Source organism: Pempheris klunzingeri, chromosome 5, assembly GCF_042242105.1.
Source record: "Pempheris klunzingeri isolate RE-2024b chromosome 5, fPemKlu1.hap1, whole genome shotgun sequence".
Lineage (NCBI taxonomy): Eukaryota > Metazoa > Chordata > Actinopteri > Acropomatiformes > Pempheridae > Pempheris > Pempheris klunzingeri.
In genome coordinates, this window is record NC_092016.1 from 27,159,149 (window position 1) to 27,174,425 (window position 15,277).

Genomic DNA, 15,277 nt, shown 5'->3' on the forward strand with positions numbered 1-15,277 from the left:
CAGAATACACACGCTACATGAAGTCATTGGCACTGGCTCACACCCCTCAGAGACATGGACCTCCAGCAGAATACAGGTGTCTGATCCACAATCCGTTTGCAGCCTCAGCTTTGTTATACCATATTTCACACACTTGTGCAAGAAGGAGGTAGACCATTAAGAGCATGTACAACATATGTGAAAGGAGTCGAGGACCAAGCTGTGGATTTTGCACAAATGCGCAAATTCAGTCAATATGTCAACCATATTTAAAATGGTGTAGATCCCATCCTTACCCATTGGCTGGGTCCAGTGCTAGCGATCGTGGGTTGTCCAGTGAACGCGGGTTGTCGAGATCCTTACAGACGAGAACCTGCCGGTATTGGCCATCCAGCCGGGCCACCTCAATACGGTTAGTTCCTGTATCAGCCCAGTAGATGTTACGACCCATCCAGTCAACTGCCATGCCTTCTGGATAGTCCAATCCAAACTCTATGACATGTTCTAAAGAGCTGCCATTCATATATGCTCTGCTGATGGTCTGAGAGAAGCAAAAGGGGGGAGAGGAGAGTGAGTAACAAGAAAACAGGAAGAAAGAATCTCCATTCAACTTCAGAAGAAAACTCCAAATTAAGGTGTGTGCAACTTTTTTAATTAAAAAAAAAAAAAAGTCAACTGCGTTGGTTTGAAAGCATGTTACGGCGAAATGAAAGTGTTATTCATTGCCATACATTACTAGTTATGCTTTTTTTGTTGAGTTGATGAACACACAAGTTGATGTGTGTGTTCTCATTCATAGCATTCATTTCCATGTCTCACTATGGGATGCACCTCACTGCGTATTCCTTAGAAGCAGTTATTTCATGATGCCAATACTGACTGTCTGATGATCATAACATCTGTGTCAGGCAGGTACACCCACCCTTAAATAGCTCACACCATGACGCATCATCTATTCTAACACCTCTTGAGTGGAGAACAGCCTCTCTACTGTAACATTAGTAGATGACGTTGTTATCCAAAACACTGTACAAGTTCTTTTCTTCACCCTGGGAGTTTGGTAAAGTGCTGCGGTGTAAGGTGGTCAGTGCTCCGCTCCACTAACACTAGTTAGTCTCTGGGTCAAATTACTTCACTTTCCCCTGGCAAAGCCAATTATGAAGGTACTGAATCCAAAATGATTAAGGATAAGCAATAAATAATAAATAACAAAAATACTCCGGCAAGTGCACACTGTACATCATCCAGGTGCTGCACTGTGCTCTTGTGGCTGAGTTCCACTTTTTTTTTTTTAAATCTCATAAATCAAATTGTATTTGTGTTAGTGTTTAACTCAATCTGACACAATTTAAGTTCAAACTTTAAAATACTTGCTCCAGCCCAGCTCACCTTGGCCTGTATGTCTGTCCAGTATATTCTTCGTTCAGACACATCGAAGTCGAGAGCGGAGGCCTCTTTAATTCCTGTAAGAGGAATGGCCACATCATTGCTGTTGGTACCCAGAGAGATACTCCTGATGTTGTCCCTGAGGAGAAAAATAGAATGAAACAATAATGCTGTATTTTTTTAAATCATTTTCACAACCTTAACTATTCCTGTTTGAAGTCATCAAAAGGCAGCACAGCTGAGACTCAGAGCAGTCCAAGCTAGAGCAGTTTAGAAAACCAGTCAGACCGAGTCGAATCCTAACCCTGAAACAAACTCAAGACTGAGATGGTAAAAATGACTTTTTTAATAGAAACATAGAGGGATTGCTGCGTTTGCTGTGATTATCACTCTAAGAAAAAAACTCTGACGTCTGATATCTTTCCACACATTTCTGGATGTCATGATGACACACTCTGGAACAGCACTGAAGTATTACCTGCAGCTGTAAACAACAGAGCAGAGCTATGAAGAACAGAGCTCTGGTCTACTGTGAGAGCAGCCAATGACACTGAGCAGGAAAAGCAGAAAAAAAAGTCAACTGCTCGACTACAGACTGTAACATGATGTCTACAAAGGCTGCGTAGCACGAGCAGCACCTTTAGTCCTCCATCTGTGTCTCGCTGTGGCACTGAGACAAACTACTGAACGGTGCTACAGAAGCTTGAGGACAAGCTGTAGTAGTTGGAACCACTGGCTCAGACAAAGATAAGTTTGAGTCAAACACCTGCTGGACCAGGTCAAGCCTAACGTGACAAAAGAACTTTTTACTTTTGGCACTTTAAGTATATTTTGAGGTTAATACTCATGCACTGTTACTTAAGTAAGAGCATGGATGCAGAACTTTTACACTAGAACAGTGTGGTATTGTTACTTTTACTTAAATGAAAGATCAGAGCATTTCTTCCACCACTGAAGGGCGCAGTACAGCCACCTATGTCATTCACGTGTTTTGTGTCCTTGACTTTGTTCTTGTTGTTTGTCCTTTACATACATCTTTTCACACGTATATGGACTGCATGCAGGAATATGCACCATTAGCAGGTAACAGTGACAGTGGCGTGGATTGGGGAGCAGGCATACCTGTTGGTGAAGAGCAGGAAGGCCTCAGGCACCACACAGGTCTGCAGGTCTGAGAGGAGCTCCATCCCCATGGGACAGGCACAGCTGACAGCTTGGCGACACCAGAAACACAGATGGCTGCATCCGCCGTTATCCACTGCGCAGCCATTAGTGCCTGGACGCAGATCAAAGGAGGGAAGGTTTTAACATTCATTTCAAACTGCATTTTACATCTTATTCTTGCTTTCATTTTAGCTCAGCGTACTCTACTGCTGGCATCAGCTGAACCCATCCTCCTTACCATACGTCTCTGTTACTTTAGTGGCTTTCAGACCCATTAAATCTGGCAGCTGATCGATTATTATCTCTCGTACAGCCGTGGTTTTGTGGACCCTCTCAATGCTGCGTCTCTGCCAGTCAGTCCAGTAGATATAATCACCCAGCAGAGTAAAACCAAAGATATGAGGCAGCTTGTCCTCCAGCAGAATCTGTCTGTTGCTGCCGTCCACGTTGATCACCTGTGAGGGGGGGGACAGGATGGCAAAGAGGACACAGGGAAACTTTCAGAGCTTTTCCTCGGCCAGAGGGCATGTTAAAACATGTATACACTGCTCGCTTTGGTAGAATATAATACTTCACAGTTAGATTTTACTACTGTATGGAGAAGAAAAAATGAACCTGGAAAGATAAAACACCTCCTCTAACGTCCCAAAAGATCTGTTGTAACTGCTTCACTCAAACGTCTTGGGGCAATGCATCAAATCAAACCATAACTGCTACTCTACAGTTGACCCTGACCTTTGATCTTCCAGGAATAAATAGAAGAGACTATATGATACAGGGGTTATGGGTAAAGAGGCCGGGTGACTGGTGGAAAGGGAAGACAGGAGTTGGGGGAAACAGGATGGTGGGAGATACTGACTGATGAGGGAAAAGACAGAAAACAGGGACATCCAGAGGAAGTTATGTGTCCAAACGTGTCTAAAAATAACGTCTACAAAGCAGGACAAAATAATGGAAACGCCAGCTGAACAGTGAATTTAAAGGGGAATTCCAGCCATTTCAACATTAACATATTTCTTTTTCTGCCACAAGAGCCTCAAAGTAATGAAAATTAGAAGCTAAGAACTGCCATTAAAAGCCAATTAAGACAAAACACCAAAAATAAGACAAATAAAAATTAATGTAAACTACTTTGATCATAAATGTATTGCTTATGTAATTTTTCAAGTGATTGTCAAACATTTAACAGTTCCGGCTTCTTAGATGTGAAAATCTACTGGTTTTCTTAAATGGACATCTAACACAACCCTGTAACTGATTAGTTACATGTTACAACTACATTTGTACTGAACAGGAAAACCAACAACCACTTCAAAAATAGAATGGCTGAGAGCACTTGTTGGGACAAATGAGAATGTCCAGGACTTCATCAGTATTTTTGTAGGAATGTTTGTGTAAGAGGTCACCCAGAAGTAGCTAGAGTCAGCCCTTAGAAGACAAAAGGTGGACCAGAGGATTTCTGGCAGAAATGGATACAACGCACATAAGATGCAACAAAAATAAGGGTCACAATGCACACGGTGGAGCAGATCGATCCAAAACATGCAAGAAAGTCAATAACAACATTAATGCCCCACAACCATAGCTTCACTCACATACCAAACAGCACATAACAATGTCACAGTCATAGTGAAATGACACAAGTGGAGTTGTTCTAGCTGTTGTTTTTTAAATTATACATATATGCAAGTCCCAAATTGTAAAATACAATGGAAGCACAAGGAAGAAATCCATCAAGTTTGGGGGATTTCTTGGGATTCAGGACAGGTACTTTCTGTTTTTGTTTCATAAAAATGTATTCTAGAGATTTTTGTTAAATGTAAAATTCCCATGCTGACCCACAGATTACAGTAATCACAGGCAAAGCACAGTGAAACACACAACAAATATACACATGAATGCAGTTTCTCACCACCAGTCTCTCTACTCTGTATGTTTGTGTGTGTCCTCATATCAGTCACAAGGCATCTATTACTAGGCACTTATAATAAGAAAAATAATGTAGGCACCCCTGCCAACAAATCCGCCGCTGTGTTAGTGTGTATGTATGTGTGTGTGTGCATGTGTGTGTGTGTGTAAGCCTGTTTCTACGTGCAGAAATTGAAAGCTGCAATAGACAAGGCTGCAATTAGAATTTGTGTCCAGCCCTCCTCCTCACCGCCTGTGCTATTACTGGGCTGGCGTCGACTGAAATAGACACATGCTTTTATTTTTGACACATTCCAGTCATCTGCACCCTGTGTTAGGATGAGGGTGTGTGTTTGTGTGTGTGTGTCTGTCACACGCTGCCTTAAGTGCTTCAGTGTGTTATGCCAGAGATTTCACAAATGGGAGGAATTCTGTGGGACAGTTGGACACTAAATGTGCACAAGAGATACATGAACTGATTGGCTGGAGACTGTTCAGTGCAGTGTTTAGGAAGCCTGCAAGCTTTGGTATGAGGGAGCCAGGATTAAGATGCTAACAGGCTATTTTCCTTGAGAAAAGGATTCCCACACAGGGTGAAATCACAGTTGAGTTTATGAAACATAACAGCTGGTAGTCTTTTCATCTGCGGTCTGGGTCATGTAGTACAACTACTGGAGGGTATGAGGCCTTCAGACTGTTCAGACTAACACTAACAGAGCGCAGATGCTCTGGCAGCTTATCTGCTGCATCACAACACAACATCATCCAGCAACACGCTGTGTTTGCCACTCCAGTGCTTCTAAGCACACATTTCCACTGTGTCATTCTACTGCTTATTTTGTGATCATCGAGACAGAGGATACTCTATCTATCTATCTATCTATCTATCTATCTATCTATCTATCTATCTATCTATCTATCTATCTATCTATCTATCTATCCATCCTACCATTGACTGATCCTCAGGTTGAAGAATCAATGGACCACTCAGACTTTTTTTTGTTGATCTAGCTAGCTACCTAGCTACATCACTGAAAAACAGAGAGAGTAAAATGGCTTTAATTTTGCAGCCATCTACATTTCAGAAATGTTTACGTCTGTGTGGTTCAAGTGGACTCATTTGAGGTGACCAAATAGTACTATAAACCACTGTTTTTGGTTGGTAAAGAAAAAAATTCTTTACCAGCAAACTATTGTAACTTTTTCAATAAATAGTTTTCCTGCTTGCAATTCGGATTCGTCAAATTTTCAGTGCAGTGCAGTCTTGCAAGTGCTGAGCTTTACACAGGTATTCCACTCTTTCCCCAGGTTCCACCCAAAGACTGTGAAGAAGCTTTGGGTCTAGAAAAATGAAAGCCAATGCAGAAGTGCGTTAAACCTGAATTCTTCCTAATGGCCATTAGAAGGGGGACTCCACTGGTTGCAAAAAGAAGTCCTATTGTGTGGCAGAAAATGAGCCGACTTCTCATTTGATGTATTAGCTCAGTAAACATTTTCCTAATGAGTTTTTGGTCTCAGTCGCTAGTTTACGGTCTTCTTTAACACAGCACGATGTTCATTTAGTAAATTATGGTCCCATTTAGAGGAAAATACGGCACAAAACAGCTGCTCACAAACCAATGGGTTAAGTCACAGTGGCTACGTCCACCTCTTAAATACAGTCTATGGTACCACCCCATGCTGGACAGAGATCCCTCACTAGCTTACCACTAGCATTGCTCAGTGACACACAAAACCAAACCACTGATACAGCTACAGAGAACATGGTGACTTTCTAATACCCCCTGGACACTAATGAAATACTTTAAATGAGCTAATGTTATATTTTACAGACAAGTGATTTGGACGAGAGATGAAATCAAGATTTCAATGTTAAAAAGAATATTATTTTGATATTGAAATATATATCAGAATAAATGTATGCAAAGTTTCCTAAAAAATAATCAAATGAAAGTTTAAGACGGTGAAACTGGTTCCTTTGTTTGTTCCTTTCCTAGATGTATGATATGATCTAATTTTCACAATATGATTCCATCAAATAACAATGTACATAATAATCTGGAGTCCAGCCCTAATCAGAGACCTTTTTAAAATAATAAAATCATTTCAAATTATTTCAAAAGTGTTTACATTATTTATCTCTACTTTGTGCATTGAGATAGTAATACTATAGACAAAACAGAAGACTGAAATGGAAAGTAAAAGTGAGTATAATATAAGAAGAAGTTTGGGAGGAAAGCAGGAGACAAGGGAAATAGGAACAAAAAAGGATATAAAGTCACAGTCATGCAGTCTCCACTATGAGGATACTATTACAGAGACCATTTTATCCTTCAAACCAGAGCAAAACACAACTCAAAATACACTCCAATGTACTTCCACAGAAAACAGAAGGTACTGACAGAAAGAAGGAGGAGTTTGGTAACAGGTGGAACCGCTCCAGTGACAACCTCACAAAACATTTGCTCATGTCCCAAATATTTTCAATTGTCATCAAGTTTTAACTCTGCAGCTCACAATGTCATCCTGCTATGACCCAGAGCATAATATTTACAACAAAAAAGGCAGAAGAAGAATCAGTCTTGTGGCTGTGATGAACAGCAGTCCAGCTATCTATCTAGTGAATACTCATTTAAATATCCATTCAAAGTGTGGGGGTGAGCAAACAGAAAAAATAAACCATTCAATTTGATGGGCCTCTGATCCAAGGGAGGTTCCTGACCCCTCCACAAAAAACCTATTCATTTATCACTGTGACATAATTAGACATGGCCATCCCAGTGAAAAGATGGCAGAGAGGAGTCCCTTTCTCCGCCCTCCTCCTCTCTCGCTCGCTCTCCACCGGCTTTTTCAGGAAGAATTATGCACTGGGAGTGTGATTTCCACCCCCCCCCCACCCCCCCCGTCTTTTCCCATTTTGGATGTGAGAACATCTCATTTGTTGATGGACACGGGGAAAAAAACCCAAAAAGACAGAAAGAGAGCAAACAGAAAAGTAACAAAGGTCTCATCGGACACGCAGGGAGAGGTCAGACCGTCATAGGACAGTTCACATACGTTCACACACACGAGTTTCTCTGATTAACAGAGTGAAACCCAAACTTCAGGAGGAATATTCCTGTAGTCATTTAATAAAGTACATCATTTCAAGCTCTGGGGGGCTTCCCAAGATTCTGCTTCAATCATACTACCGAGTCAGACATTTACTGATTCAGAAAATCTCATTTTCACCTAAAGGCAACAATGTAGCAAGTATTGTTTGAAACTTTTAAAAAGATTTTTAATGTTATATATGTGCATACACTGCTCAAAAAACTTAAGGGAACACTTAAATCACACATCAGATCTCAATGAATTAAATATTCAAGTTCAAAATCTTTACTGTACTTCGACTGAGGGCTGGATTCAAAATCACACCAAAAATCAAAGTAAATTGAAATCACAGGCTGTTCCAACTTGCATGGATTTCATCAAGGCAACTCAAAATGTGACTCAGTAGTGTGTATGGCCCCCACATGCCTGTATGCACTCCCTACAACGTCATGGCATGCCCCTGATGAGATGGCAGGTGGTGTCCTGGGGGATCTCCTCCCAGGCCTGGACCAGGGCATCAGTGGCTCCTGTGGTGTTATGTGGCTGCGTCGGATGGACCGATACATAACGTCCCAGAGGTTCTCAATTGAATTCAGGTCTGGGGAACACGGGGAGCACTAAATGGCATCAATGCCTTCGTCATCCAGGAATTACACACACTCTGGAGCCTACACACTCTGGCCACATGAGGCCGGGCATTGTCCTGCACCAGGGCCCACTGCACCAGCATAACGTCTGACAATGGCTCTGAGGATTTCATCCATGTTGGCTAGCACGTGGAGGTCTGTGCGACCCTCCAAGGATATGCCTCCCCAGACCATCACTGACCCACTGTCCAACTGGTTGAAGGCAGCATAACGTTCACCACGGCTTCTTTCATGTCTGTCAAATGAGCTCAGTGTGAACCTGCTCTTATCTGTGAGGAGAACGCAGCACCAATGGCAGACCTGCCAACTCTGGTGTTCTCTAGAGGACGTAGGGCCCTCATGCCACCCTCATGGAGTCTTCTTCTGACTGTTTGGTCAGAAACATGCACACCAGTAGCCCACTGGAGGTCATTTCGTAGGGCTCTTTCATTTGCACCAGAACAGGTGAAAATGATTCACAGTCACTTATGCTTCGTAACTGGACGGACTGATATCCCTGAAGTTTAATTGACTTGATATTGATTGATATACTGTGATGATTAAGTATTCCCTTGATTTTTTTGAGCAGTATATTTTGAGTTTGAGCCAGGTTGGAGTCAGTCTGATTAGCCTGAGCTTTGAGCTGTGTAATGACCACAACAATACTTCACGGTAAAATCCTGACCTCGGCTCATTTCTCAATCTGCTTTATATCATAAATCATGGTAAATGGTCTGTATTTGTATAGCACCTTTCTAGTTTAGATTATATCATAAACAACTAATGCTGAAGATGAACAGAATAGTCATGTAGCTCCACTTAACTCCAGTAATATGTAGTAAGTACATAATAAGTTCTCTAGTAATCAAAAAACTTTACTGCTTCCACTGTCTGGAACGTTTTCACTTTTTAGGACACTGGTGACACTCATGAGCATATGTGATACAATCAGGGTTTTTCCATGGCGACACTACCAAGTTATACAACAACATGAAAACAATATGAGGTAAGTACGAAGTCAAAGAAAACCCAACCACTCACTGCATTGATGCATAGACAATGTATTTGCATAAAGCTCTATACAGCTGATTTCTAGTTTACAGCTCTAGTAGGTTGACCCTGGAGAAACTACCCAAAAGACATTTGGTCTATATTTCGTGGTTGTCATTTACCCTTCATATCAAATTTGATCAGTCAGGTTTTAGAGCGAACCATAGCACAGAGACAGCACTGGTGAAGGTTACAAACGACCTCCTTATGGCATCAGACAGAGGACGTCTCTCTGTCCTGGTCTTGTTAGACCTGAGTGCTGCGTTTGACACCATTGACCATCACATCCTGTTACAGAGACTGGAAGACTTCATTGGCATAAAAGGAACCACATTAAGCTGGTTTATGTCTTATTTATTGGATCGATTTCAGTTTGTACATGTTAACAATGTCCTCTGTCCACACTAAAGTTAGACATGGAGTTCCACAAGGTTCAGTGCTCGGACCGATATTATTTATCTTATATATGCTTCCTCTGGGTAATATTATCAGGAAACACTCATTAATTTCCACTGTTATGCAGATGATACCCAATTATACTTATCAATGAAGCCAGATGAATCCAATCAGTTGACTAAACTCCAAGTCTGCCTTAAGGACATAAAGTCCTGGATGAGCAGCAATTTCCTGCTGATAAACTCATTCAAAACAGAAGTTATTCTGGTTGGCCCCAAACACCTTAGAGACACATTTTCTAATAATATAGCTGCTCTGGATGGCATTACTCTGGCCTCCAGCTCCACTGTGAGGAATCTGGGAGTTATCTTTGATCAGGATTTGTATTTTACCTCCCACATAAAACATATTTCCAGAACTGCCTTTTTCCATCTATGTAATATTGCTAAAATCAGGTCCATCCTGTCTATAGATAATGCAGAAAAATTAGTCCACACATTTGTCACACTAGGTTGGACTATTGCAACTCCTTATTATCAGGCTGCCCCAATAAGTTGTTAAAGACTCTCCAGCTGGTCCAGAACACTGCTGCTCGTGTTCTGACGAGAACTAAGAGAAGAGACCATATTTCTCCTGTACTGGCTTCTCTTCATTGGCTTCCAGTAAAATCTAGAATAGAGTTTAAAATCCTTCTCCTCACCTACAAGGTTCTTAATGGTCAGGCTCCATCATATAGTACCGTACTACCCCACTAGAGCACTGTGCTCCCAGACTGCAGGCCTACTGGTGGTTCCTAAAGTCCTCTAAAGTAGTGATGGAGCCAGAGCTTTCAGCTATCAGGCTCCTCTCCTGTGGAACCTCCTTCCAGTTTGGGTTCGGGGGGTAGACACCCTCTCTACATTTAAGAGTAGGCTAAAAACCTTCCTTTGTGATCAAGCCTATAGTTAAGGGCTGGCTCAGGCTTTGGACCAGCCCCTAATTATGCTGCTATAAGCTTAGACTGCGGGGGGACTCCCAGGGTCCTGAAAATAAAGGTGTAAAAATAGTGATTAAAATATATTTAAGCTAGAGGTAAGAAATCATTTTGTTATTAGTAAAAACATTTAAAGACATTTTAAGGTTTTTCAGCGTCTTCCAAAATCCATCCATGGGACAGAGCAGAAACAAACACAACAGCTGTAGGCAAGTAGCTGCTATTGCCTGCTCACCACAACAGTGCTTACATCAGACCACAATATTAACATTCTAATGGGATACATAAGATAAACCACAACACACACACACACACACACACACACAAACACACACACAGATGTGAGCCAATGGCAGAGCTCCCAGAGGAAATGAGACATACAGCTACTGTCACTGTGGTCAAAAGGGACGGAGGAGCACAGCCAGCAGAGAGTCAGACACAGGCAAACAGGATGGAGGAGAGAGAGCTGGCAGGACACGGTGGAAACTCGGAGCAACAACAGGTGTTCTTCTGTTATTTCTCTAACCTGAGGGCTAGTCACACTATGGGCTCGATCTACTTCTGGAAACATGCCAAAGCAGTGTCAGAGGTGTAATCAGTCAGCATTTCATGAACAGGAACAACTCAAACCCTGTAAATGATGATTATTCTATATGATATTGGACAGAATATGGCAAGATTATGATCAAATATGTGGTCTAATACTACACTGTCCTATATATGATGAAGTTTGTCATGTTCACACGATCTGTATCATATACTGCACTCTGATACAAACCCCTGCAATCAGTACCTGCTCAAGCTTTTAATGTTATATTTTGTTGTCAGTGTCATCCTTACCTGCCGAAGGATGTTTTAAGTGTTACATAGGATAATATACCACCACATCAGAAACACCTGATAAGAGCAGTGGTGCTTTATTTTTCTATAACTGTACAAATTCAAGCGGATTATTTCAACTACATAGATGTTTTTTCTTTGGTTCCTGTGATTTTAGATAATATGATATTAAGTGGAAACTTCACCTAATCCATCCAGAAGATCAGGATGAGGAGAGATGAAGTTATTTTTAATAAACTGTATTGGAGCAGAGCGCGTCATGGAGGGGAAAAAAGACTTTGTTTTAGTGATTTAGTGATTTTTGCTTGCAAAGTAAAATTTGTGGTCTTGGTTAGCATGGTATGGATCGCTGGGATTTAATACGAGTATAGATTAATATACTTTTATATTCATTTTAGACTGGGTTTTTTTCCTGTTCAAGACACCTCCCAGGCTCTATAGTAAACACTGACACATTCCTATTGTTTTACTGTAAACCACAGTGCTCCAGGTATGTGACCTGTAAAAACAATACACTGTCATATTAAATAATCAACAGATAAAGAGAAAGTAACAGTTTTAGGAGCAGTGAGTGTTGCTTCTACAAATGAAGAGAAGCTTTCCAAATACTGTCCAGACCTCTCTACCACAGGAAAGCCCCACAATGACACTTCTCTGTCCCAAGATCTTACTGTCAAACATATCAGAATCACTTAATTAATAATTCAAATATAGCCCTACTTTAGGCTACATGTGCACTGTCTTGTGTAGGAAAATTATATTGGGGGAAAGAATTCAGCATTGGCTGATTCTCAATATTAAAAGTCTTGGAACTGGTTCAGAACCAAGAAAAGCTCAATGTTTACCCATGGAATGAAAATAATTTTACTCCAGTGCATTTGAAAATAATACACACACATGGTATAAACATACCATGTTAAATACTGTATAATATACAATCCACATAACATATACCAGTAGAGTGAGCTCAGTTTCACTCGTAAGAGCAAGATAGGAATCAGTTTTATGTATTCAACAAGCATCTCCAGTTTGTTGGTCAAACCAGTGAACAGAAAACGTAAGTTTGCTTGCTGCCCGTCAGTAGTTGGACCTTCTATGTGTGTGTTATGTGCCTGTCCTTAGCTGCCTGATCCATTCTTACCATTGCCAGTGTTTTAAAGAGAGGCTCCACCACTTGACAAAGCCGTCTCAAATCGTCTTTCACGGCCCTCACTGGGGATAATGCATCAGGGCAGCACAAAGACTTGCAGAGGTCAATGTCCACACAAAACTTCATTTCGATCTTTTATCCAATTGATCCAGTCAGCTATGCACCATTTGCCAGGAAGCCATCAAAGGCAGAGAAGAGTTGAGCAAAACCACTGATTTTCACTGTCACTTCAGGAAAAGCATTGAAACAAAAAAGACAAGTTTGTTGTGTTAACCTCTATGTGTACAAATGTGTTACATTTGTAGATTGAGAAATGTTCCTACATGCCTTTTTGCTATTTATGTTCTGATGTTATTCTGCACAGCACAAGTCCTGATGCAGTACATTCACACTATCATACAGCATCCTTCATATTCATAGTTATTGCAGCTTGGTAGTGTTACATAAACTTCAAAACTACTGGTTCACTGTTATCCTTGCCTTCCTTCGCTGAATTCTGTCATTTGTGACAACAGCCCATTTTAAGACGAGCTCAAGGTGATGTCTTCAAATGGCAACACAACCAAACGTGATGCAGATACAAACAACAATGAAATACAGAAACACTCTAATACAGTGAGGATTTAACAATCAAATTGTATAAGTTTAACTAATTTTAAGTTTTAACATTTTCATTGCATGGGGTGTACAGTCACACAGGTATTAGCAATTGTGATCTTCTTCGACATGTGGAATGTCACTAACACACTGACAAACTAGCACACACACACTGGAGACCTGGAGACTCGCCACAATTTAGCCTGATTTTAACAGACAAACTGATACCAATGGATATCAATGGATGCCTGAGGTTGTCTAGTTTCATATGATACCCATATCTCTATTCTAGCTTGGAAACTGAGCCCACTAGGGCTGTTATACAATTATGGAAACACTTGGGTTGACCAAGCACATAGATGGGCCCAGCCACAATAACACACAAGAACACACACTTGATATGAGCACAACTGGGAATGTTAATGTTTCAAAAGCTGCTGCAACTGACCTTGGGTTATCTGAAGATATTCTGCCGCTGAAGATATTGACCTCACCTGAGTGACAGAATGAGGGGGCATGTGCAGTGTGTGCACGAGCAGTGATTGACACTACCTTAGAGCCTCCCCCTACTTAGAGGAAGCTAATTTCACAGATGACCTGTCTCATGTTCTTCTCTCAGGATACAGTGACAGTTTTATAAAAGTTAAAAAACTGAAAGTTTAATTCCATTTCAAAATTACCTGCATGACTCAGATATTATTCAAGAAATCTACAAAACATTTAATGTATAGCAAGTGTACATGGTCTAAGGCCTAACATAGCCTGCATCATGAAGTAGGTCACTAGCCACAACCATGGCAACAGCTCCATTTTCAGTTTTTCTGTGTAACTTTCTGTATTGTGTTGTTTGAATTTACAACAAGTTTTCCATATTTGGTTCTGTTTTCTATATTTGCAATGTGTTTTGTTATGCTACATGTTTATGTATGATAAAATTTAAATAGTCAAGTAAAGTATGAGTGACTCAAAATTGTATTTAATACAATACTTGAGTAAATGTACTTGGTTACATTCCAGCACTGACATGTTTTTGTCTCATTGGGTATTGTACAGACTTCTCCCGTTCAGCTTAACGGTAACAGACACAGGACGTAGGCAAGGAGACAAGCTATTGAAACAAGTTACAGGGCCTTAAGCAGGGGAAATTCCACCATGCACACCTCCCTGCGCACCTCACACACACACAAACACACACACTTAAAAGCAGTTACCATATGGCTCGACAGTGTGATTGAATGGCACTATGCAAAAGCAATCTGCATAATCACAGCAAAAGCAGCCGTTTTGTGTGTGTGTGCAGAGAAAGCAACACATCAGTCAAAGCAGCTAACACTGCTCTCTCCCTCTCTCTCTCACACACACACACACTCCTATTCAAAAGGAGGGTGCCTGTGCGGTAACTTCAGAGGGTTTTTTTCCACAGACGAGGGGGTGGGGTGGGAGGTTGCAGAAGGGGAGTCAGATTTCCTTAAAAAAGAATTGAAAACAGAGCAAGATGGAAAGAGAGGGAGAGAGAGAGAGAGAGAGAGAGAGCATTCCTTCAGTGCTCTTGGACAAAGTCTTCAGCCTGCCTCAGTCATTTATCATTCTCTCTCTTCTCTCTTTGAAAAGGTAAAATGCTGGCCGCTGTTCAGTTTTCATTTGTTTGGCAGGCTCACTTTATACACACACACACACACACACACACAAAGTAGTGCTACAATTCAAATACCCAAGTATAATACACACCACATGTACACACCTCACATTAAACAATATGATGCATTAACGCTATTGAAATTCAGTTTGTCAGCTGATACTGATGACACAGCAGCAGTGCCTCCAACACGCTGCACCCATAACATATTAAACTAAACAATAAATAAACTAAATGAAAAATAAAGATCTGTAGATGAATAATTAAATAACTAAGATCATCTTCAGTCTCAGCACTACAGCGGGGGGTAACTGCTACCTGAGAAAATCCCATTTGAATTAACACATTTTCAATGAAGACGGTTTGCTGAAATAGAGGTTTGGTTGTATGCGACGTAGCATTGTAACAATGGTTCAGAATTGATTACACCATGTGTAAAGTGGGGATGAAAGGCCAAGCAGTGATCTGAGCAAATTTCA

At 41.0% G+C, this 15,277-nt stretch overlaps 1 protein-coding gene across 1 annotated transcript in view; it reads right to left on the bottom strand.

Moving 5' to 3' along the window:
- lrp5 (low density lipoprotein receptor-related protein 5) overlaps positions 1 to 15,277 on the bottom strand; it is a 64,485-nt gene that overhangs the window by 13,235 nt on the left and 35,973 nt on the right. Inside the window, exons 12-15 of the mRNA XM_070831296.1 lie at positions 2,768 to 2,984; positions 2,488 to 2,641; positions 1,369 to 1,504; positions 276 to 520 (exon numbers count right to left, since the gene is read on the bottom strand). Coding sequence (XP_070687397.1) covers positions 276 to 520; positions 1,369 to 1,504; positions 2,488 to 2,641; positions 2,768 to 2,984 — 752 coding nt within the window. The remainder of the gene's footprint in view (positions 1 to 275; positions 521 to 1,368; positions 1,505 to 2,487; positions 2,642 to 2,767; positions 2,985 to 15,277) is intronic.